Here is a 22,473-nt window from a genome sequence, read left to right on the forward strand (position 1 = left end):
CCTTCTATAGCTTAAGGCAGTAATGAAGACAATGCATCACTTTTGTGGTAATTGCTTGAATTACTGTTCGAAGTGAATGGTACACTTGGGTTGGTCTCTGCTTTCAGTTCGTGAAAACAGAAGGCTGCTTTTCCTAAACTTGCTTGTGGCTTGTGTGTGATGTACAGAAACATCTGACATTGTTGAAGGTAACATGTAAAGTCTGAAGCAGTATTGCCCTGCAAGGTCTGTGTTACCACTTGATCCAAAGCCTGTCAAGATCTGTAGAAAGCTTATCCTAACATCCATGGGCCTGATCCTTGAGCCAGTCTGCCCACTGCATAATGTTCCCTCTATTTTTTTTCCATCCATGGTAGAATGAATTTTATGTTCACCAAGGCTTGAGCGGGTGTGCACCACCAGTGCTCCACTTGCTGTCAGGTGTGGGTGTTCTGCTAATCAGCTGAGTGGCCCCTGAATCTCTTGGGCAGCTGCCCAATCACTCAGCTTACAGGGAACATGGCACAGAAGGGGATTTGGCTAACACTGCATCACCACTTCTTCCTGTAACTGCCTTTACACTCCATGCCAGCGGAGATCTTGCTGTGAGTTCTGAGTCCGCAGAAAAAATGAAATTAAAGAGCATGCAAGCCAGGGATAATGAGAGTCCCACTACCTGAAACGGCAATACAGCCATGAGTTTCACACTACATCCCCTCACAAATCCTAGTAACTACTGAAACTAGTTTGGGAGGGGAGGATCCATAATGACAGGATGTGTAGAAGAACATTTTTTTCCCTCCACCCTTGACAGACCACACGAGGGAAGCAGCTTGATGGAATCCACAAACACAGGTTTCTTCCTACAGACTCCCCCCAACAGGAGGGTGATCTGCAGAATAATGGTTAATGAAGAACATTGTTACCATGAAAATTGCATATGTTTTTCCCTTTCTCATAAACTGGTGTTTGTTTCTTACGCTGATTTTTTTTTTTGTTTGCCCTTTTAGGAATATTGCCAGTAAATGAAACACATTTGAACGAGGATCTCTTTCAAATAAATCTGGCTTAAAGCAGCCCCCTCAGATCAAAGTTGAATCTTAATCTAATCTGGACTGTTCCAGAGTTATGTATGCAGTCTGCTCAGATGTTAGGGTATCTAAATTTTCCACAGAGGAGCTGCACATTAGAATAAGAGGTGTGATTAGCTCAGACAGAGGGAATGTCAGGGAAGGTGCCAATAAAAAACAAAAAAAAAGCCTAAATGCTTCAAGTTACTGAAACAATGATACATACTAGGGGAGAACATAAGATGAAGTAGCCCATCCTCCTTCCCAGTCCATATTATCCCGCCAGCCCCCCTCCCCATTTCCTGAGCATGGCTGAAGAGTAGCTCAGAATGAGAGAAGTAAAGGTTGCCTTTGTTAACTCCTGATCCTGCTCTGTGCAACAACATAAGCTATCCTAGTTTCTAGCAGGCCATAGGATTGGTACAATAACCAGAAGTTAACGGGACACAGGGATGTCTAACCCTTCTCCATCCATGAAATCTACTGATATAGTATGGAAGAATCTTCGAGAGTTAAAAGTTCATGGGTGCAACACAAGTAGCCAGTGGTTCCGTATGTCAGTGAGGCTGCTCTGTAGCAGTAACAACCACTCTTCCTGCCTGCATCCAGAGTTGTGTGCACACTTGTGCTTAGGAGGGTATCTCCCTGATTTTCTGTAGAACTGAGTAGTGCTGCTCCCCATTATTCCTTATTCTCTGCTCTTTCTCCTCTTGCTGTCTGTTTTTTGCTGCCTGAGTTTGAGCCTTTGGCTGTTGACAGCGCTTTAGACCCATATGAATGTGTATCCTCATCACAAATGTGGATTTTTTGATTAGTTAATTTTCTGGCTGTTATATTACCCTTGTCATCCATACCTTCAGGAAAGGGTCCTCCCCTCCCCCCATTTGCCATACTTGGACCTGATAATACAGTTTTACTGAATCCTACTTAGTTGATCCTAGGTAGTAGTGTTTGTCTGTGTGTGTGCATGCATGCGTGAGAGTTTGTACTCCTTTTTAACATACTGCATCATCCTTGGAATGCCAGAAATTTAGAGTTACACAGGAATGGTGTTGCTGTGAAACTTGTTATGGGATTTAAAATGGAGTAAGTCAGAACCTAAATGAAGCAGTCCTCTACTAGGGAGAGTTTTATTACAGTTGGTCTTTGTGCAGAACATCAAGTATATGATTTTTCAGTTCATCTGGAGTGGCATTTTGTCTAACTGAATGTTTCTTTTCCTCTATAGTTGAAATGGATAGCCTTTCTGAACTATCCCAGCAAGGTGCCAACCACGTCAACTTTGGTCAGCAACCAGTCCCAGGGAACACAGCCGAACAGCCACCATCCCCTGTTCAGCTTTCGCATAGCAGTCAGCCATCTGTTCGGACCCCACTTCCAAACCTGCACCCTGGACTTGTATCTACTCCTATTAGCCCTCAATTGGTAAATCAGCAGCTGGTAATGGCCCAGTTGCTGAACCAGCAGTATGCAGTGAACAGACTTCTAGCCCAGCAGTCCTTAAATCAACAGTACTTGAACCACCCCCCTCCTGTCAGTAGATCCATGAACAAGCCGTTGGAGCAGCAGGTCTCAACCAACACAGAGGTGTCTTCCGAAATCTACCAGTGGGTGCGTGATGAATTGAAACGAGCAGGAATCTCACAGGCAGTGTTTGCACGTGTGGCTTTTAACAGAACTCAGGTCAGACTTTTTTTTTTTTAATGTACGATTCTGTTCTTTTCAGTATTTGCCACCATTTCTGTGTCTCTCCTTTTTCATGTCCTCCCCATTGTCCTCCTCCTGGAGGAACCATCAGTACTGGCTTGTGCTAGTACACCTGTGTCTTAGTGGACACAGCAGGTAAACCTTAAGTTATCCACAGTGTGGGGAAATTCTCACCATTCTTCAGCAGCTGTAATTGTTCCTTTTTCATTCTTCTTGTTTTTTCTTGGATGTACAGTAATTTCCAATAGGAGAGAATCCTAGTGTCTCTAACCGGAGCCGAGCTCAAAGCCTCTCATCGAATCCCTTTCTTTGTTGTAAAGATGCAGCTGTGCAATTAATGCTGTCTGTCTCTCGCATCATGCATATGAGTATACTGAAAAAAACTACCCGCAACACAGTGCGAACTGTGCTGCTCCATATCCCAAATGTGTTCTCAAACTCTGTTTTATCATTAGCTATACTTAGCTTCCACAGCACACAACTGGTTGTTACTATTTTCTTTTCCTGCTAAGATTTGTTCTGTACCTGCTACCAAAATTTTAAACACAACTCAGAAATCAAGTGCATATTTTTATTATGTATCTGTTTGACTTTTTGAATTTTTACATCTGCTTTTCCACATGGATATCTACTTTTTCAAACAAAATTTTATTTTAATATGCAACTTTTATACTAATTTTTCTGAGCACCAATATCTAGACCAAAGTGTATACTGCAGCTGTCAAATGCGGTAAAAGCTTTAGCTCTCACAAGGCTGATATAACACTAAAATGTGTTAGCTTTTTACACTTGTTTTAAAAGCTGATGCTGTTATAACTTCTTCTTCTATAGGATTTGAACTCAGTGTCGTGCCACATGAAATGTAATGAAGACACATGAGAGAAATGCCAATATTTCTAATAAGCTTAAGAAAAATTAAAATTGTGATTTTAATTTGGAATAAAATGGTTTTAGTGTTAAGTGTGAAAAAATACTTAAATTGGCTTGGGAATCTGAAATTTTAAAACTTAGTCAGAAGGTATCTGACCATTGTATAATTTAACGTTTATATCCAGAGTAAAGTCCATTTCTTGAAACTTTTTTGATTTAAGTGGGGGAAAAGATAATATATTAAATTCACTAATATTAGGTTTATATCAATCCACTATTACTCAACATTCTGAATTAGGAAAAAAACTCCTTTGCCTGAGATGTAAATATAGCTTCTGTGTTGTATGTTGTGTGTAAGGTTGTAGGTTTTTTCCTGCTGTTAAGGACTCATGTTTCTGGGATTTTGAGAATTAGGTCTTTCCCATGTTATTTCAGTGGGACTTGTGTATCTGAAGGGAATCTGGCTATATATCCATTGAGGTGTGTTAATAAATATGCGTGTGGATTTTGGTTGTACTTTTACTTAACACACTTGCATTATTTAAAATTTCCAATTATTGGCATTATTTCCTGTTGAAATAAATGATAGCTTCCAGTTATGGCTGGCCTGGGGCTATCATCTTGCCTACAAATAAAGCTGAGTAAATAATTCAGACAGTAATTTATTTAGTAGATTTTTGCCTTTTTTTCTGTGTGAACTGTACATCAAAAATAGTTCATTTGTATTTCAAAATTTGATAGCTAGGTTTTGCACACAATTTTTGGTCTGCAGATTGCGTACAAATAGTTCATTCTTAGTATTTGGTATTTGAAATTCAAGCTGGAATTGGTTAATTTTGATTAAACACTTTGCTCATACAACACAGTATATTTCCATTTTGTGACTGAATTTTTGTAATTTTAGTTAGGCTTCCTATGCAAATACTCTCACACATTAGTAATTTATTTTAAATTTACTGTTTCCAGGAATACTGTTGCTAATAAACTCAGTAGAAAATGCTCAGAAAATGGTTCAAAATGGGAGAAAATACCATCAGACTGTCTGATCAAGTGGGTCTTTGTCCACAAAAAGCTTAATTAAAAAAAAAACTTAGTCTATATAACGTGCCACAGGACTTCTCGTTATTTTTCAAAGTAAGCATGATTTAAAATGTCAAATAAAGAGATGTAGAATCTTTCACCACCCCCAGTGTTCACCCAGCTTTGCCTGAGTGAACAGTGGTTGCCATTAGAATAGTAGAACTTGCCTTGTTAATTAAATAAGTACTTGCCTTTACATTATCTGCATATTTGAAGTATTTGTGATATTTGATACGGGAAACGTGGGAAACAAGATAGAAATAGTGCAAATGTTGAGGGAAACGTAGACCCTCATCTTGCAAAGAGATGCAAGCCCTGCCTTGTATCTCTGAAAAGCTCCATTGAAGTCAGTGATATTACACACATGCACACTATTTGCAAGACTGGGGCCTTAGCTAGTTACCTTGGATAAAACAGACAAGTTAAAGGGTCACTGCTGCATTTAGTGTCTACATTGTACATACAAACCATGTATTATAGGTAAGTATATTTATTCAGAATATATCTTTAACTAGGCTGGGGGGAAAGCATTACGATGTGTTATATCTTTCTGAAGTTATTTCTGAATACAGTTGTATGTGTTTTTTTGTTTTCAGAAGTACAAAGTAAAAATGTTTAAATCCTGCTGCTACAGTCATGCCATCAATTTTTAAGGGGACAACTTTGCCAAAATTTGTTAGAAGTTTTGTGTGAAAACTGATGGTTTGATATTACTGGAGACTAGAGAAGAGACTTGATTTTTCAGTTTAGAAATCAAAGAAGAGAATGAGTTACACAATGGTTGTGGCTACACTGCCCCTCCCTTTTGGAAGGGGCATGCAAATATGGCCAATCAGAAATGCAAATGAGGCGTGGATTTAAATAGCTCACGCCTCATTGCATACTCTTGCGGGATTTCAATTTTGGAAGAGCTGATTTTGAAACAGTCATGTAGATGAGGTTCATTCAAAAAGCACCCCTGCTTTTGAATTTTTTTAAGGAGGAAGGGTGCTTTCAAAAACCGGGGTTTCATTTTGAATGAGCTCTGTCTACATGGCTATTTGGCTTTGGGAATCAAGATCCTGAATAAGTATGCAAATGAGGTGTGAGATATTTAAATCTGCACCTCATCTGCATTTCCAGTCAACCACATTTCATGCCCCTTCTGAAAGGGAGGGGCAGTGTAGCCACAGCCAATGAGACTAATGCAACATAATAGTCTGGCATTCAAAATGGACTTCAGTTTTGGTTAAATGAACTGCTGTAGGTGTCAGCACTTCCTGCCTTACAAACTTTAACTGTCAGTATTGCATTATGATACTAATACAAGTATGCCTGAGGACAAAACAAATTCCTAATTACTTGAACGGTTGGTCAAGACTTAATTCCATTTTTTGAAGGGAGGTTATTCAGGAAAACATTCTTCCTAGATTAGAATTGCTGGTGCTTTGCCTAGTCCGCTGGAGAAAGTTTAAAAATTTTAGCAGATGTAATTTTACGAAATTTCTATCTGAACATCCTTTGTAGAAGATAAGTGTTGGGCTTCTTCCATACAGAAATTGATACGATACTTTCAATTTTCTCTTGAATAGTCAATCACAACTTTTTCAAACTTCAAAGGTGGTACACATATAGTTCTCAGTTAGGAATACATGTCTGGCCAAGTTTAAACACAGGGTGGTTGAGAGAGTGTAATTGAGTGCAAATTAGTCCACTCTTTATATGCAATCCATCATTTGCCTTGCTGATTTAAAGTAGTGGCTGCTGCTGAATATTCCCAGTTGTCCTATAAGGTGTCTTTCAGTGCACAGTGAGTTTAAGGTTCTAATAATTGTGTTGCTAGGACCCCCTATGAGGAGTATGCGGGGTGTGGGGGGAGGAGAAAGGCCGTTACCATTCCAGCCAAGTGGCTGAGAGGTAATTTACATTCCTTTGGCCTCTCTCTTTTGTAGTTCTCCATGCTCAGTTCATTTAACCAAGATCCATGTAAATTTCACCCAAAGTGTGGCTATCCATATGTATGCACAGGAATAATCACGTTATAAACTGAAACAAATTTTGTTTCAATCACGAGCTGTAAATTCAAACTTTTTTCATCTGAATTAAGTGCATCTTGCAGATAACATGCATTTGCATAGAATGTTAGAATGTCTCATTGAAAAACATAGGCTGCGACCAATCCCTCATTGGGCACAGATGAGGAAAGTGAGATGAAGAGCAGTAGTCTTGCTTCCCTGAACCTTGCAAGGGTGAAGGAGTTGAGAGAAATTTCAGCCTTGTAACAGTTGTAAGAGGCTGGCCACTAGCTAGGGACGGCTGGAGTGCAGTGCACTTTGGCCAAACCTTTGTGTTGGGAGCAAGGAAAAGGAATGGCCTAGGGTAGTTGTCCAGGTATTATCTCTATGTGGATGGAAAGCTGTCTGCCTTGGTTTCTCCTTTTCAAAAGTATATACAGCCAAGAGCCAATGACATGTAGCAGATGCAAAGAGTAGTGCACAATCATTTCAATAGTCTTGTTTTAAAACATTGCAGAAATGCGGTATGTTTGCAAGTCACAGGTCAAGTCACAAGTTAGGTTCCTATGGTGAACCTGACATAGTCTTCTTGAAGGTGTACATTGAACAATGTTTCTATTAGAGCAATCAATATGCATTTCAAGAAAGGAGCTGTTAGTTATGGTTGTGGTTCAAGCCATAATTTTGAATTGTCTTTTTGCTTATATACGCTTTACCATATCATTCATTGCTTAAACTCAGGTTTTATTGTACCAACCAGGCTGCAAAGCACAGGGTTTTCATCTTCCAAAACGTTTTCCATAAAGAGAAGCTTGCTGTGCTGCTTTTGCCATGCTCAAATAAGTTCATATATTTTTATGAACAGAAAGTGACAATCTTTTGATTTCTGAACATATCTGAATATTTTGATAGATACCTTCTCGTCCTCTCCCCTTCGTTCGACCCATACATTTAAAAAAATACCAGTTTTCATACAGCCATTTATTCGTTTATGCATTTTGAGTTTTTAAATGAAAGAGTACAACCAAAAATATGTGAAAGCTTCTGGATATTTAAAAGTATTCATGTACTAATTCTGGGCAATTACTGTTTTAAAAGTAGAAAAATTGGGTTCAGTGAAGTGCAGACTATAATTTTAAAACAAAATCTGAAGTTTACACTGATCACCTTGCTAGGCTTTTTTTTTCTTTTTTCACTTTGTCTTTGGCACACTTTATTTTCCAGTAAAATGAAGAATGAAGATGGATTATTCAAAATTGATAACAGTAATGGACCATCATGTAATGTTTTATTGAATTTGAGTTCTGTAAATTATGTGGTGGAGGGAAATTTGCCTGCTTAAGTATAACAGAAATTGCCACTGTGTTCATATAATGCTTCATAGTGTAATTTAAGAAAAAGCACGCTATCCATATCACTATTGAATAAAAGGTAAAAAGGTGCTATTACACTATCATGACAGCTCTCCTCTTGCTACTAAGCGACATAGATAAATGTGTCTGCTTATAACTTACTTGGCAGGAATCCAAACTTGGGGGTGGAGCTTGCAAATAATCTTCCACCTGGACATGTGATTCAAACACACTGTAATGGAGACAGATAGCATTCAAGGATGTTCTGCATATTTTGGGGCGGTTTCAGCAAATCACATTTTTCTTCTGGGAGCTTTGAAGTTCTTTGAGGCTGATAAAATCTATTTGAATCAGTGATTATGTTCAAAGAGAACACAGACAGGGGGCCAGACAGGCAATGTTTTTCTTCATATTGGCAGACACTTTCAGTTCTCTCCCATTTTTAAGAATTCATAATTAGCTTTTTGGAAGCACTGATAATATTTATTGAACATTTTTGTGCAATTACTAATGAATTATACTTGTGATGACTTGTAAAGTTAAAAAAAATCAGACTTGTTAGTGTCTTAAGAAGATTGATTCCCATGGAAGAGGGGGTAAAATGGGGCTTTTTCTTGCTGTCAATTTGATGCTGAACACGCGAAACTGCATTTGGTCTTCATGCGGCCTGAAGTATAGTATCAGGAGAACACACTAGAAATTGTATCTTGGCAAATCACTTCAAAACTGGCTATAAGGGGATGGTAAATCTGTCAGTGTTAGTTTTAGACAGGGTGCACTGTTTAATATATACTCATTCAGAGTTACCTGTTCATATTTTGTCATGCAGTTTTTAGCTGAATTTTAGTGCCCAGAAAAGAGCAGGACTAGCAGTACCAACTGAAGCAACATATAGCAGACAGGTACTGCTCCAGTGCGTCACAATTTTCTTGCTGTACTTTCCGTAGTCATCTGTATTCATGTGCATCCTGGAACTTTCAGTCTCAGCTGACTAGCACTCCCCTCCCATGTCAATTTGATATGTTCACAGCTTATGGGGAAGGCCAGAGCTCCACTTAAAACTTTGGTGGATATAATAATGTTTGTTGATTGGGGTGTGGGGTTTTTTTTATTATCATTTCTAACCAACAAAATCCAAGAGTTTATTCCAGCAAAAAAGTATTTTTCCCAGTATAGTTGATTTTTTTTTTTTTTTTTTATTTCAACTGATATAAGTTTTATACCAGCGAAAGTGTCCTTTTTTGCCACTTTAAGTTGTCTGCACTGGGACAGGTTGCCGATTTATAGCTATACTGAGAAACCATTCCTATTGTAGACTAAGCCTAAGCCTTGCTGTTTTGTCATCCATACATCTTCACAAGTTGCATCTTCTCCAGTCAAATGACCCCTTGTTGATCATGGTTGTGAGCAATGGCTCTCTCTTCTTGCACCTGGCTAATCAGCTGGTGTTATAAATACTTCGGTTTTTATCCTGTGTGTATTCCTTTCAACACAGCTACAGAAAGCACATATAACATCATACTCCAGCACACCTCCAACATGCTGCCTGTAACTGTGCTCTACAAATAGTAGTTCAGCTGTGTTGAACAATTATTGCAGAATTAGAGGGACCTGTTGCTATGAGCATTCTTAGCACTGGGCCATCTCTCTAGCATCCAGAGATTTAGTAAATAAGTACGTAGGTTTGAATATTGAACTTAAGAATGGCCATATTGGTTCAGACCATCTAACCCAGCATTCTATCTTCCAATAGTGGACAATGCCATGTGCTCCAAATGTTGAAAATAATTGCCAAAAGTATTGATTCCAAATGTGGAATGTGGGTCAGGGGTAGGTCTAATTTTCAATCCTTCCATAGCACCTCTGCCTGTAACTCTGGTATTCTAGACTGGTTTACTTTTTGAGTAGAAAATGCCAAATTATGCACTGGATCATCCCTACTTTCAAGAAAGCCGAATGGGGAGGGTAGGATAGGAATGAAGGAATTCCATGAGGGTTGTCCTCCAAATTATTTGTCGATGTTGGGGCTCCAGGTGTGGGTTTGCATTTGCCTCTTCTCCCCACTCACCCCCATCACAGATCGGCAATTATAAAGATGCACAGCTGTTCTCTGTACCTGCCTCTGGCCTGCTGTGGCTCCACATGCCCTCCTTCCCCATCTCCTCTACTCCATATATTAGCAGCTTTCTTCCTGTGCTTTTGGGGACTCCTCAGTCAGCATCTGCTGACATTTGGATCTTTAAATGGCTTACCCTTTTCATGGAGGAGCTTCTCTACCTTTTTTGGTTTTACTGACATCAGCATGCTCCCCAGGGTCAACATCAGCACAATACCCAGGTCCAAGACAGTCCCTTCTGCCCTGGGTTTCAAAGAAGGGATATCTTCACTTCAGACTGAATAGTAACAGAGAGTAAGCCATGCTAGTCTATACACTATCAAAACAAAAAACAGTCAAGTAGCACTTTAAAGACTAGCAAAATAGTTTATGAGGTGAGCTTTCGTGGGACAGACCCACTTCTTCAGACCATAGCCAGACCAGAACAGACTCAATATTTAAGACACAGAGAACCAAAAACAGTACTCTGTGTCTTAAATATTGAGTCTGTTCTGGTCTGGCTATGGTCTGAAGAAGTGGGTCTGTCCCACGAAAGCTCACCTAATAAACTATTTTGCTAGTCTTTAAAGTGCTACTTGACTGTTTTTTGTTTTCACTTCAGATTGGTTTTTTTTCCTGTTTTCATTCTCTATATTACTTGCTATTTTTTCTTCCATTCACAAGAAAAAATGGCATTCTCCCCAAACCATCTTCATCCCCATCAGCTGCAAAAACATAACAAGTATCACCTGTTCCCTTTCTTCGTACCCCCTGTATGTACACATTAGTTTAACCAACTACTTTAATCTCATGTGCGCACACCCCTGGACTCCTTGGGTTCCAAAGTATTTCCCATTGTGTACTTATCTATACTGTTCTAAAGAGGCTTGGAGTCCTGGAGCTTGGTTTCCGAAGTACAACAGCTGATGCAAGCAGTGCTTTTTGTCAGTTTGGTTTCCTTTATATTCCATTTAATATGGGTTATGATTTAGTTATTTGGAAGAGTGGTGCTGACATATAATAAACTTGGGCCTTCATCAATTAAGTCGTGCTTTAGGAGTGGTATCTGTTACCCCACTCCACATTAATTTTCAGATATCACTCATTTTCAAGGTATTGCTTGAGTTTCTAGAAATGGCTTTCCATTGTACAGATTGAACTGATGCTTCACTGAAGTCTTTGTCTACCCCGCATGTGAACTACATAATCTAATGCTGCAGTACTGTATGGATTTCATTTATTCTTAACTTCTTGTGATTGTCTGACTGTGTAAGATTTCATGGCGAGTTAAGCCAGTAAAAGGAAGGAGACCAATTAGGCAGATTCAGTTTATGTTGTATGTAAAGCAGATGCTTAATAAAATTAAGAATACAATTGAGGCTCTCTTCTCCACTACCTAAATTGTCATTAATATATTCCTATGCAGTGTGAATGCCTTTGACTGTTCATGTTCTAGATGTGGTGGAATAGAAAAAGGAGTGATTAGCAGAGCACATTTAAAAAAATAAATTGTATAGGCTAATTCTTCACCATTCTTGTTGCTACAGGGCTTGCTCTCAGAAATCCTCCGAAAGGAAGAGGACCCCAAGACTGCCTCACAATCCCTACTGGTAAACCTTCGGGCTATGCAGAACTTCTTGCAGCTACCAGAAGCCGAACGAGATCGAATTTACCAGGACGAAAGGGAAAGGAGCTTGAATGCAGCCTCTGCTATGGGCCCAACACCTCTCATAAGCACACCACCGAGTCGTCCTCCACAAGTAAACCACTTTCTCAGTCTTTCAGATTTCCTTATTTTGCCTTCTTACACCCCACTGACAACCTCTATTGAAAAATGAGAGAGAGAGAGAGAGGCTTCTCAATGCAATTATGTTAAAATCCTGTTCAAACTATTAGCTTCAGTGCATGCCACAAATTAAATTTAGGAAAAATACAATAGCTATTATTTGTTGAAAAAATAGGGTTTCTTCCATTTTTTATTTCTATTATATTTCTTCTAACTTTAAAATAATTTAGCGTTAGTAGTTCATACTCAGTGTAACTTTTGGGGTACCAGTTATGAATCATGGGTTTGATTTGGTCCTGGACTGTTCTTCTTTGGCCTTGTTTCTTTTGTAGACCTTGGTAGGTATTAAATTTCACATATTCAGTGCATGCTGTAAAGGATTTAGAGCTGTTCCTGCTGATTTCAGTGGGAGCAGTAGCAGACCCCCATTTCCTGTCTGACCACCAAGTAGACAGCCATGCCCCTTTAAGGACATGATCAGTGGTCCTTAACACAGAGATGGGTTCAAGAAGCTGAAAAATGTGGTGGGTGTGGGAGGAGAATTACCTCAAAAGATTATGGAATTCTCTTCTTCATATCAACATTTGAACATTTCCAATTTTACAATGATTTGTACCACTGTGAACCTTTTATATCCACAAAGAGTCCTTTCAGTGACTTCAGATAGGCATAAAGGTCTTCCCCCATGGATCCTTTTGAAATATTGGGTCCCTATGGCAACATCTTTAAGTCTTTATTCAACCTTCAGTCAAGTGAAACTGCTATAGACTTCTGAAATTCAAGGGACCACTTGTAAAAATAAGTACTCCTAATGGGAGAGTTTGTCAAACTGGGCTACAGAGACCTCATTTTGAAATCTCAGTGACAGTCAAATAAATGGAATTGGTGGTAGTTTTGGGAAGTACAGGATTGGACCATAGGAATGCACAAGTTTCTCTGGAAAAGAAAAAGTATGAACATTTCATGTCTGCTGAAATGTCCTTTGTTGTTCTGGTTCAAAGTTGTACCACAGCTAGAATAGCCACATACACAGAATATGCACTGGTATACAAACATCTGTGGGAAACATACTATATACAGAAACCGAAGTAATTGTATTCAATAAGGCTTTCAGTCATGGTAATTCTGTTGGAGTTGATAACTTCTGAAGATGCATAAAACTAAGCAGGATCATACATGCATTTATTGCTATGTGAAGCATACACTCTGAATATAGTACACATAGCAAATAATGCTTTTGTAAACACTTTAGCTAACGAGTGCTAAAAATCATGGTTAATAACAAATTATTTGTAGACAAGGACATGGAGTAGGTAACTTCTGTTCTGCTCCAATGTATTACATGAGAGAAGAAAATCTCTGCACCACAACAGAATAGACTGTGCTACTGGTCTCTCCTTGTCACTAAAGGACTCTGCGGAGGCCCGTATAGGTACCATTAAAGATAAAGGAGAAGGATCACTATTTACATAATAATGGTTTAGTGGAAGAATAATTAAATAAAAATAACTGCTAAAATAACAGCGGGGTTTGGTTTAATGAAGACAGGTTCTTCATTCTCAACTTACCCCTTATACTAAGGTCATGCCACAGTATGTCTTAAGTGGTCTTGGACCATTTCGTGATCTAAGAAACCAGGTTAACTGTGATTCCAACAGGCGGAATTTCAAGTCAAAGAAAGGGTCAACCTTGACTTTTTGTATTTTTCTGATTTAAACTCACATAAGCAACCTCATTCATTGATGAATTTTTTTATTTATTTTTAATCTTTTGAAAAGTTAAAAATAATGCTGTGAAGGCAACACGTATTCAATCACCAAGTTGTTTCTATAACCATACTGAGTGTCTCTGCAGATTAAGGTGCTGAATATACTTGTATAATTGATTCTGACTGGAAAAAAGTCAAGATGCCTGCCACAGATTAATATTGTGTCCTATACAATTGATTGGCGGAGTGTTTCATAAACGTAGATTTTTTTCTTTGTTGTACTGTAAAATATACTAGGGGTGATCTGAGGAAGATATGTGATCTAGGTGTCAAGACAGAGCAATACCTGCATTATGATTCTGACTCCTACTAATGCTCTGTCTTGAGCATCTTTCATTCTCTGCCTCAGTTTGCCCACTTTGTATATTTGCACGAGTCATGTCAGATGGTTATAATGAAGCATTCGACATTGTCCCAGTTGCAGATAGCCTTTCAGTACTCTTCTTTCATTTCAGAATTAGAGGTTAGAGACTCCATTGTTTGCAGATAACTTTACTGAATGGGCAAGTATAAGTATACACAGCTATATTTGGATGTCCTGAATCCAACTTCAAAAATGAAATGTCTTAAATAATCACATAATAATGTGTGTGTGTGGTTTTCTTTTTGGGTTTTTTTTTTTTTTTGGCTGTTGTATGACGTTACTCTATTGGTTTCCCTGGAAAACTGTATAAAATCTAAAAATTGTAGGAAAAATCATTCATAATAATATAAATTCCAGAATTATGATGCCTTTAATAGATGGATCAGAGCAGTGACCTCAATAGTTATCATTAGAAGAATTTTTGTCCAGTTTTTTATTTTCTTAAATGAAATTAATAGCATCCTAACCTCCTCATATTTATAAGAAATTATCATCTAGCAAAACAAAGCTTATGACATAAGGATAAAGTTAATATTTTCCACATTCTGCAATTAAAACCTTGGATTGTAGTTGAAAGACAAAACGGACCATATAGCCTGACAACATATTTACACAATAGCAAACATATTTTGCACTAAATTTTAAGTCCAATAAGATTTGAAACAGTTAAGACATGAAACCATGAAATTGGGAGTTAGTATGCCACACAGGAAAGCTTATTTTGCAATTGAGTTTATCTGTTTCGGATGGATGTGAAAATAAACATCCTGCAAAGGACTTCTGCATTTATTGTGTTGCCAACTGGCGGCCAGACAGTAGAGCAGACTTAACGATTAATGGCCAGGCTCACTGCGTGTGTGAATCATACACAAAACTGCATGCAAAAATCCATTTGGGACCCTGGTGTTCTAATGGCTATGCAGCAACTCCCCAAGCGCAAACCCTAAGCTAGGAAGAGCTGTACTGAGTTACTCACACACACACAGCATGCTCCATACTTGTTACTCAGCTAATGTGTCTGTATTATTTGCCTCTTTCTTGAAAACCTGTGAGGAGTTATTCTCCCCCTTATCCCTGATCTTCTCCTTCAATAAATTAACCCCTGCCCCCAGTACTCTACATTAGAGTCTTGCAGATTACTGGTTGCTTAAATTGGGTCAGAAGTTACCCTTGCTACCTGCTACATAGATTGGCTCAACTAGAGGAGGCAAAGAACACGTAGGAGCCTGCATTGGAGAGTTGTTTAACTCACCACCGTCTGATGTAAAAGCTTCTGTTCATGTAGGTGGCGATGTTAGTTAATATTCTCCAGTAACTGTTGCCCTTAGCCCCTCTAAGAGTGTGATCCCTTTGTCCTACATACACATAATAGAAGGGTCTGTGTACGGAAGAATTTGCTGTTTAAATAGATAAGTCTTAGTGTGAGAAGGGAGAGGACTTGCTGAAGTTCACAGAACACCTCACTGGTAGAGCAGGGAATAGAACCTGTCTCCTGAGTTCCAGTAAAGTGTCCTGTCCACAGCCACATTTTGATTCACAAAGTATAAAAAAAATTCCCAAAGTGAGCTCCCTGTCCTCCCATTTGTTTTTCAATCCTGTCCATCACGCAGTCCCTACCCCTAAGGAACAGCCCTGCACTCTCTTCGATTTGGGGGAGGGGCAATACTAAGTCATGCCTAAGGGCTAAGCATCTAATAAGAAATGAGCTGCTAGGAAATGGAGACAAGGAGGTGGTGTAACAAATACACCCATTGCTAATTATTTTCAGTAGATATCCTCCATGAAGTGCTGCTTTGCTGGGGAAGAATTTCCCTTTTTGATCTCCTGCATAGTGTGTTCCTTCCTCAGACTGCTGCTTCTTGAGTGGTTGCTGCCTTTTTCCTGTTGCCTAGTGTCCGTGAAACTGTGATGTCCAATATACTAGCCACATGTGGCTATTTGGCCAGTTGAGTATGGCTAGTTTGTTTGAACAATAAATGTATGTTCAAAATAATGTGACTAGTTCACTATAGTAGTAGCCACTATGCTGGCTACTGCTTCAGAACTGGTTCAACATCATGGCCCTGAAAGAAGGGTCTCTTGGATTCAGGACCTTTTATTGCTACCTTTCACAGGCTGGTTTCCAAACCGGAGTTAAGGAAGTGAGACACTGACAATTTCAGGCCAGAATTCCTGTAAGTTTCAACCTCAGCTGATAGTACTGTGTTTCTATGCCTGGCCGTGTTGAACTGTAGGTTTTCCTTTGCAGAATGTTTGAGCAACACTGTAGTCATTCAGGAGCGAGTATTCCCGTTTCAAAATAAAATAATCTCTGTCACTGCAGATCCTAGAAAGCCCAAAAAAACATCCAGTCAATCAGGTGAGATGCTTTTGGTCAGACACTTTCTCCACCCCTTCCCCACATCCATATACAAGTCAGAAATTGAATACATACAATTCAAGGGTAAAGTATAATGTACAAGGCCTGAATTTTCAAAAGCACCCACAGATTTTATGTGACTCAATGTTTTGGGTGCTCACCTTGGGGGGGGGGAACTATTTGATTTCCCTCCCTCCCCCCCTGCACACCCCAGAAGTTATGAGCACTCCCAGCTTATATGGATTGGCACTAAAATTATGATTCCTTCAGATGTGTGAAAATTAGGACAAAAGCTGTCTCAATTTGAGTCCAAATTTCAAATACCACTCTTGTTTCATAGTACAGGTTTAACCTCTCTAGTCCAGCACCCTCAGGACCTGACCGGTGCCAAACAAGAAAATTTGCTGCACCAGAGGAGGTCAGCATTTGCAACAGTTCAGCTGCCTGATGGGCTCTTCAGAAGACTTTTAGGGGTAAATTAGAGCTACATAACAGCACAGAACTATGCCAGCCATGACTGGTGGCTGTAAACAAACTTTATGGAACTGTGGGGAAACTTGGCCACACCCAAGATAAGTGCATGTTCAGCTAACTAAAATCATGCTGGACCACAGATATTGCCAGACCAGAGAGTTGCAGACTTAAGCAGTTCAATCTGTATTGCTTTAGCTGTTTTGGTCTGAAAATAGGAGACCATATCTTAATTTTTTTTTTTAATTGAAGCAACTTCTTTTGTTGAAAGGGACAAGTTTTTCAGGATTCGCAGGGCTCTTTGTAAGAAGGAAAACTGTTTTCAAGCAAAATAGAAAGATGGGATGGATTGAGAATAAGTGGTTCACATGTTTTAGGAGAGCATTTAAGAAGAATTGGGCATCTAACACCTCTGCATTGGTAAGACAGTGGAGAATTAGTAGGTTGCAGTGAGCCGTAGAACCAGTGTCTCTGTTAAATCCATGGTGTTTTGTTCAGGAGGGTTGTGAGTTTGCTGCCAGACTTGCATCAAATGCCCAATAACAACTATGGGGATGAAACTAGATAATCACTATGATCTTGTATGAACTCATACAGGAAAAAAAATATGAAAACTAAAACGCCTTGTGACCTGTGGGTCCCCAGTCAATGTCTGATCTGTTACAGTTACTGTCCTCCGAGAAAACCTGCAGGACTTCTTCAACAGATGAGATCAAACATTTAAATTCACAACTCTTCTGCACACTAAACCATGGACTTAAGAGTTGGTGTTTATGGCCCAGTACAGCAACTTGTAACATCTGCTGCTTACTAGCCATCTATTGTTTTTAGGCTTATCAGTTTGACTTTGTATTTATCTTGAAGGCTCTGGTTTCCTACTCCAAACATGAGGAAGAGCTCTGTGAAGCTTGAAGGCTTGTTCTTCTACTTGCAGGAGCTGATACAATGAAAGATATCTAACCTCCTTTGTCTCTTTGAGACCACTCTTGAAAGTTGAAAGAGTGAACAGAACACATTTTTTCTGGTTGTTAGAAAAAGGTGGACATCAGTTTCAGGAGGCACTGGTACCCTCTACTTCTGTTAACTTCATTGCAACTTTTGGGTGCTAATCATGCCAGAAAAAAAATGTAGGCTGCATTTAGTCACCAGTGAAACTTATACTTTTTGGCCCATCTTTAAATAAAAAATAGTGTATCTGATTTACATTGCATTCTTTGTGCTTAGTTTCATTTTTATTAAAATTATAATGGACAAAATATTAGATGAAACCCTCTACTCCTATGAAAAAAAAATGTCCTGGAGGAGAATTAACGTGAACACCGACACTTAACTATAACTCTGTTTCCAGACGCCACTACAATAATGATGTAGTACACCTTGTCCCGATAAAAGCAGTTCTGAAAGCAACTGCATTTAGTATACCTCCCATGGTATTGTCAGAGCAGAACTGAAAAGTAGTTTTGTTTTGCCTGGAATGAACTACTTCATGAATTTTAATGTACAATGTAATATTAAGAGCTAAACCAGGATTAAAGAAAAATTTTTTTCCTAAGCTAAAACAGAACTTATCAAAATATTTTGGAGAAGTGTATTGTTTCAGTTTTTTGCCTGGGGATGAGGGAAATGCTTCCGTATTTGTGATAACCTGTACAGATTTATGACAGTTCTGGAATCGTATATTTTGTCCTAAACAAAGCGTAAATTATTGATAGAGTAACCAGTTTCATGTGATGAGATACATAGCTGGGCAGACTAGTTGCTGAGGAGGACCAAGTGTTTCCCCAAATATTTTTGAAATGACTAAAGTGTAAAGGAGAAGGAAGTTAGTCTTATGATATTAAGCACTGTGGTGAAAACCTTTTCACCTTCATCAAATTTAAGCATAATCTGGTTACCATTCAAAATGATTAGCTGAGATCTAGTGACATTAAATTGATCTTGCACTTACAAAGTGCTAGCGGTGGATAGTTTATAAAAAGCTTATTTTCTAAGGCACTTATTTTCCACTCTCTTCCCTCCCACCCCCAAATGAAAATCTTTGTGCATTGAGTTCAGTTCCAACTCCGGCATGGAAGCTTATCTCAAAAGAGAGCTGAATCTAATGAAACTTTCTGCATAGATTTATGGAATGTCATACTTTAAGATTAGACTAGAAGATTGTTGTATAATTTTTTTCCTATGTGAATATTCTCCAAAAGGTTAATGAGTAGTGTTACTTAGTATCATCAGACCAGAGCAGACCAATGGTCCATCTAATCCAGTCATACTCTGCGCTTGATGTTTCAAGAGAAGCTGTTAGGGAGGCCCAGAAACAATTTTTGCATTTGACCAGGTATGCAAGCTTGCAAGGGTGAGGGTTGTTGGAGGATAAAAATTCTCTTCCATCTGCAAAGATCAATCATTTTATACACAGTAGAGTTTTATTTACTTTCTGCTTTCATTAATTTGGCTAGTGTGATATATTAATTGCATGTCAATGGATCAAATGATGAACAATGGAGAATAAATTCCTCTAAAGTCAATGGAGATCTTTCTGTTGATTTCAGTGAGCTTTGGATCCAGCCCTTAGTATTGTGCTATTAGCATTAAGGTTTTCAATAGTTCCTATCGCTGTAGCATTAAGCATTTACCCTTATTAATTCGTGTATCCAGCTACAGCCTATGTTTCCTTCTGGTTTTGCCAGTGGCTGTTTTGTGGCAATATACTTCACTGATTGAGTAATGTCTGCAGTGGTACCCTAAGGTATCCCTGTGTGATGCAGCCACCTTTTGAGGTGAGGATGGCAGCCAGCCAGCATGCTGCAGAACAGTGGAAATTTGTGACCAAGGCCACATGGGCAAAATGGTCGTTTTGCAAAACATTCCATGGAAGCTTTAATGTCCATAAAGAATAGGCGGGGCATCTTTCTCTAACCCCACCACCATGCATTTTTGCATGCCCCAGGAGTATAAGGACTACAATGACAAGATTTGAATGGATGGCCACAGGGAATCCCGTATTACAGTGTAGATGCTTAGACTACAAAGCCATCCACTTTGAGTTTTCTAGTCTCAAAGTTCACTCTGATATTTGCATGAGTCATGTCAGGTCGTTATAATGACGCATTCAACATTGTCCCAGTTGTAGATAGCCTTTCAGTGCTCTTCTTTCACTTCAGAATTAGAGGTTAGAGAATCCATTGTTTGCGGATAACTTTACTGAATGCTACAGAACATGGGTATGACCAGTCCTAGTGGGAATGCCTCCCAGGGAAAATACGGCATGTCTTTTCTCAGGCTGCAGTGTGAGGCATAATCATGGAATCATAAGGGTGGAAGAGTCCTCAGAAGGTTATCAGGTCCAATCCCCTGCTGAAAGTAGGACCAATCCCAACTAAATCATCTGGGGCTTTTTCAAGCTAGACTTAAAAACCTCTAGGGAAGGAGATTTTTCCACCTCCCTAGGTAACCCACTCCTGAGCTTAACCACCTTCCTAGTGAAATATACTTTTTCCTAATATCAAACCTAGACCACCCCCACTGCAACTTGAGACCACTGCTCCTTGTTCTATCGTCTGTCATCACTGAAAACAGTCTCTCTCCATCCTCTTTGGAAACCCCACTTCATGTAACTGAAGGCTGGTATCAAATACCCCCTCACTTTTCTCTTCTCTAGACAAAATAAAGCCAAATCCTTCAGCCTTTCGTCATAAGTCACGTGGTCCACTGGACTTTCTCTAGTGTGTCCACATTCTTTCTGTAATGGGGCCTCCAGAATTGGGTGCAGTATTCCAGATGTGGTCTCACTAGTGCTGAATAAAGGAGAATAATCTCACTTCCTTAGATCTGCTGGCAATGCTCCTCCTAATGCACCCCTATGTGCTGTTAGCCTTCTTGGCTGCAAGGGTACACTGTTGGCTCATATCCCGCTTCTCATCCACTGTAATCCTCAGGTCCTTTTTTGCGGCACTGCTGCTCAGCCAGTTGGTTCCCAGCCTGTAACAGTGCTTCAGATTCCTCTGTCCTAAGTTCAGGACTCTGCACTTGTGCATATTGAACTTTATCAGATTCCTTTTGACCCAATCCTCCAATTTGTCTAGGTCTCCCCTAACCCTGTCCCTGCCCTCCAGTGTATCAATCTCTCTCCCTAATTTACTGCCCTCTGCAAATTTGCTGTGGATGCAATCCATCCCCTCATCCAGTTTAATGATCACTTTCCTCTCAGCCAATTGCTTCAGAATGGATTCCACAAGGATCCCCTCCAGGATTTTTCCAGGGACTGAGGTGAGGCTGACTGGTCTGTAGTTCCCCTAATTCTCCTTCTTCTCTTTTTTAAAGATGGGCACTACATATGCCTTTTTCCAGTCATCTGGGACCTCTCACAATTGCCACAAGTTTTCAAAGATAATGGCCAATGGCTCTGCAATCATAAAGGTGCTCACTACTGCTTACGCTGCCCATTGCCAGGTATCTCACATGTTTCTTAGCAGTTGTTGGCACAGCCTGGTCATCGGGTACTTTTAAAGTCGGTAAATGAAATTCATCACTGTGCGAAGTCAACACAAGCTTGGTGTCCCACTTAACATCTCATCTGTCACCCACTAGGTACCAGTTCAAGTCTAATTATAAAAATGCTCACAATATGCTGTAAAGGGATGGTGGGTTTTTTTGCTTTTGAGTGTGTATTCTTTTTTCATTAGCATATCCAAACTAACTTCAGAAATATCTCATACTGAAAGGCACTTGTCCTCAGAGTAGAAGGCAAGTGCAACCACATGCATGTTTTTCTGTTGCTGCAGCTCATGATGATTAGCAAAGTCACCTGCAGTTGCAGCTAATGTGTGCATGTTTGCACTGCCGCTAAGAGGCCTGGTAGGCATATCCTCAGTGGAGCTGAGCTGCTGTGCACTCTTAGTTTATGGACCATATCTGAACATCTTTGGCCTATCCTGCATGGGGTATAGTATGGATTCTTCACAAAACTGCATGTTTTTTGTTCAGAGTCCAAGGGGTTTACTTAAATTGCATCTACCTCTTATCCCAACACCTTGCCTTGTACTTTTGTGGCTCTGCATTTTATAAGAGCTGATGGGAAAGGAGCTTAGAGCCAGTCTTAGGGGCCCGTGAGTCAGGGGGTTGCCGAGGGCCACCACATTCAAGGGGCTGCCAAAAAGCCAGTCCAGCATGTTAGGCTCAGCTTCTCTCTTGACAACCAGCTTTCCCCCACACTGCACACGCCCAAGCAGGCACTACATTCCTGGGCCAGCCCCCTCCACATGGCCTGTGCTCCACTCTTGGGTGGCCCCTGCCACACTGCACATGTCAGGATCAGCTAGCTGCTGGGGGTGGAGCACTGGGCTAACGGTTATTGTGGGGGCTGCCATTTTCAAGGGGCTGCTGAAATTTGCCTGGGGCCGTCCACTTGGCTAAGACCAGCCCTGGCTATTCATCGTGCCATCATCATCTCCCTTCATATCCTTGGGGAATTTAAAGCCCAAGTTAATGCTGACTGTGACACTGACCCTGCAGGTGGATTCACCTGAGCAGACTCCTTGTAGCTGTGCAGACCCTCAGTGGCATTTTGTGTGGTTTAAAAGTC

General features: G+C 39.8%; 1 protein-coding gene across 4 annotated transcripts in view; it reads left to right on the forward strand.

The window, feature by feature from the left end:
* SATB1 (SATB homeobox 1) overlaps positions 1-22,473 on the forward strand; it is a 107,558-nt gene that overhangs the window by 52,511 nt on the left and 32,574 nt on the right. For all 4 annotated transcript variants that reach the window (XM_074984493.1, XM_074984492.1, XM_074984491.1 and 1 more), the window contains 2 exons: positions 2,278-2,732; positions 11,695-11,907. In XM_074984493.1, the coding sequence (XP_074840594.1) occupies positions 2,278-2,732; positions 11,695-11,907 (668 nt within the window). The remainder of the gene's footprint in view (positions 1-2,277; positions 2,733-11,694; positions 11,908-22,473) is intronic.

The sequence above is a fragment of the Carettochelys insculpta genome, chromosome 2 (genome assembly GCF_033958435.1).
Source record: "Carettochelys insculpta isolate YL-2023 chromosome 2, ASM3395843v1, whole genome shotgun sequence".
Lineage (NCBI taxonomy): Eukaryota > Metazoa > Chordata > Testudines > Carettochelyidae > Carettochelys > Carettochelys insculpta.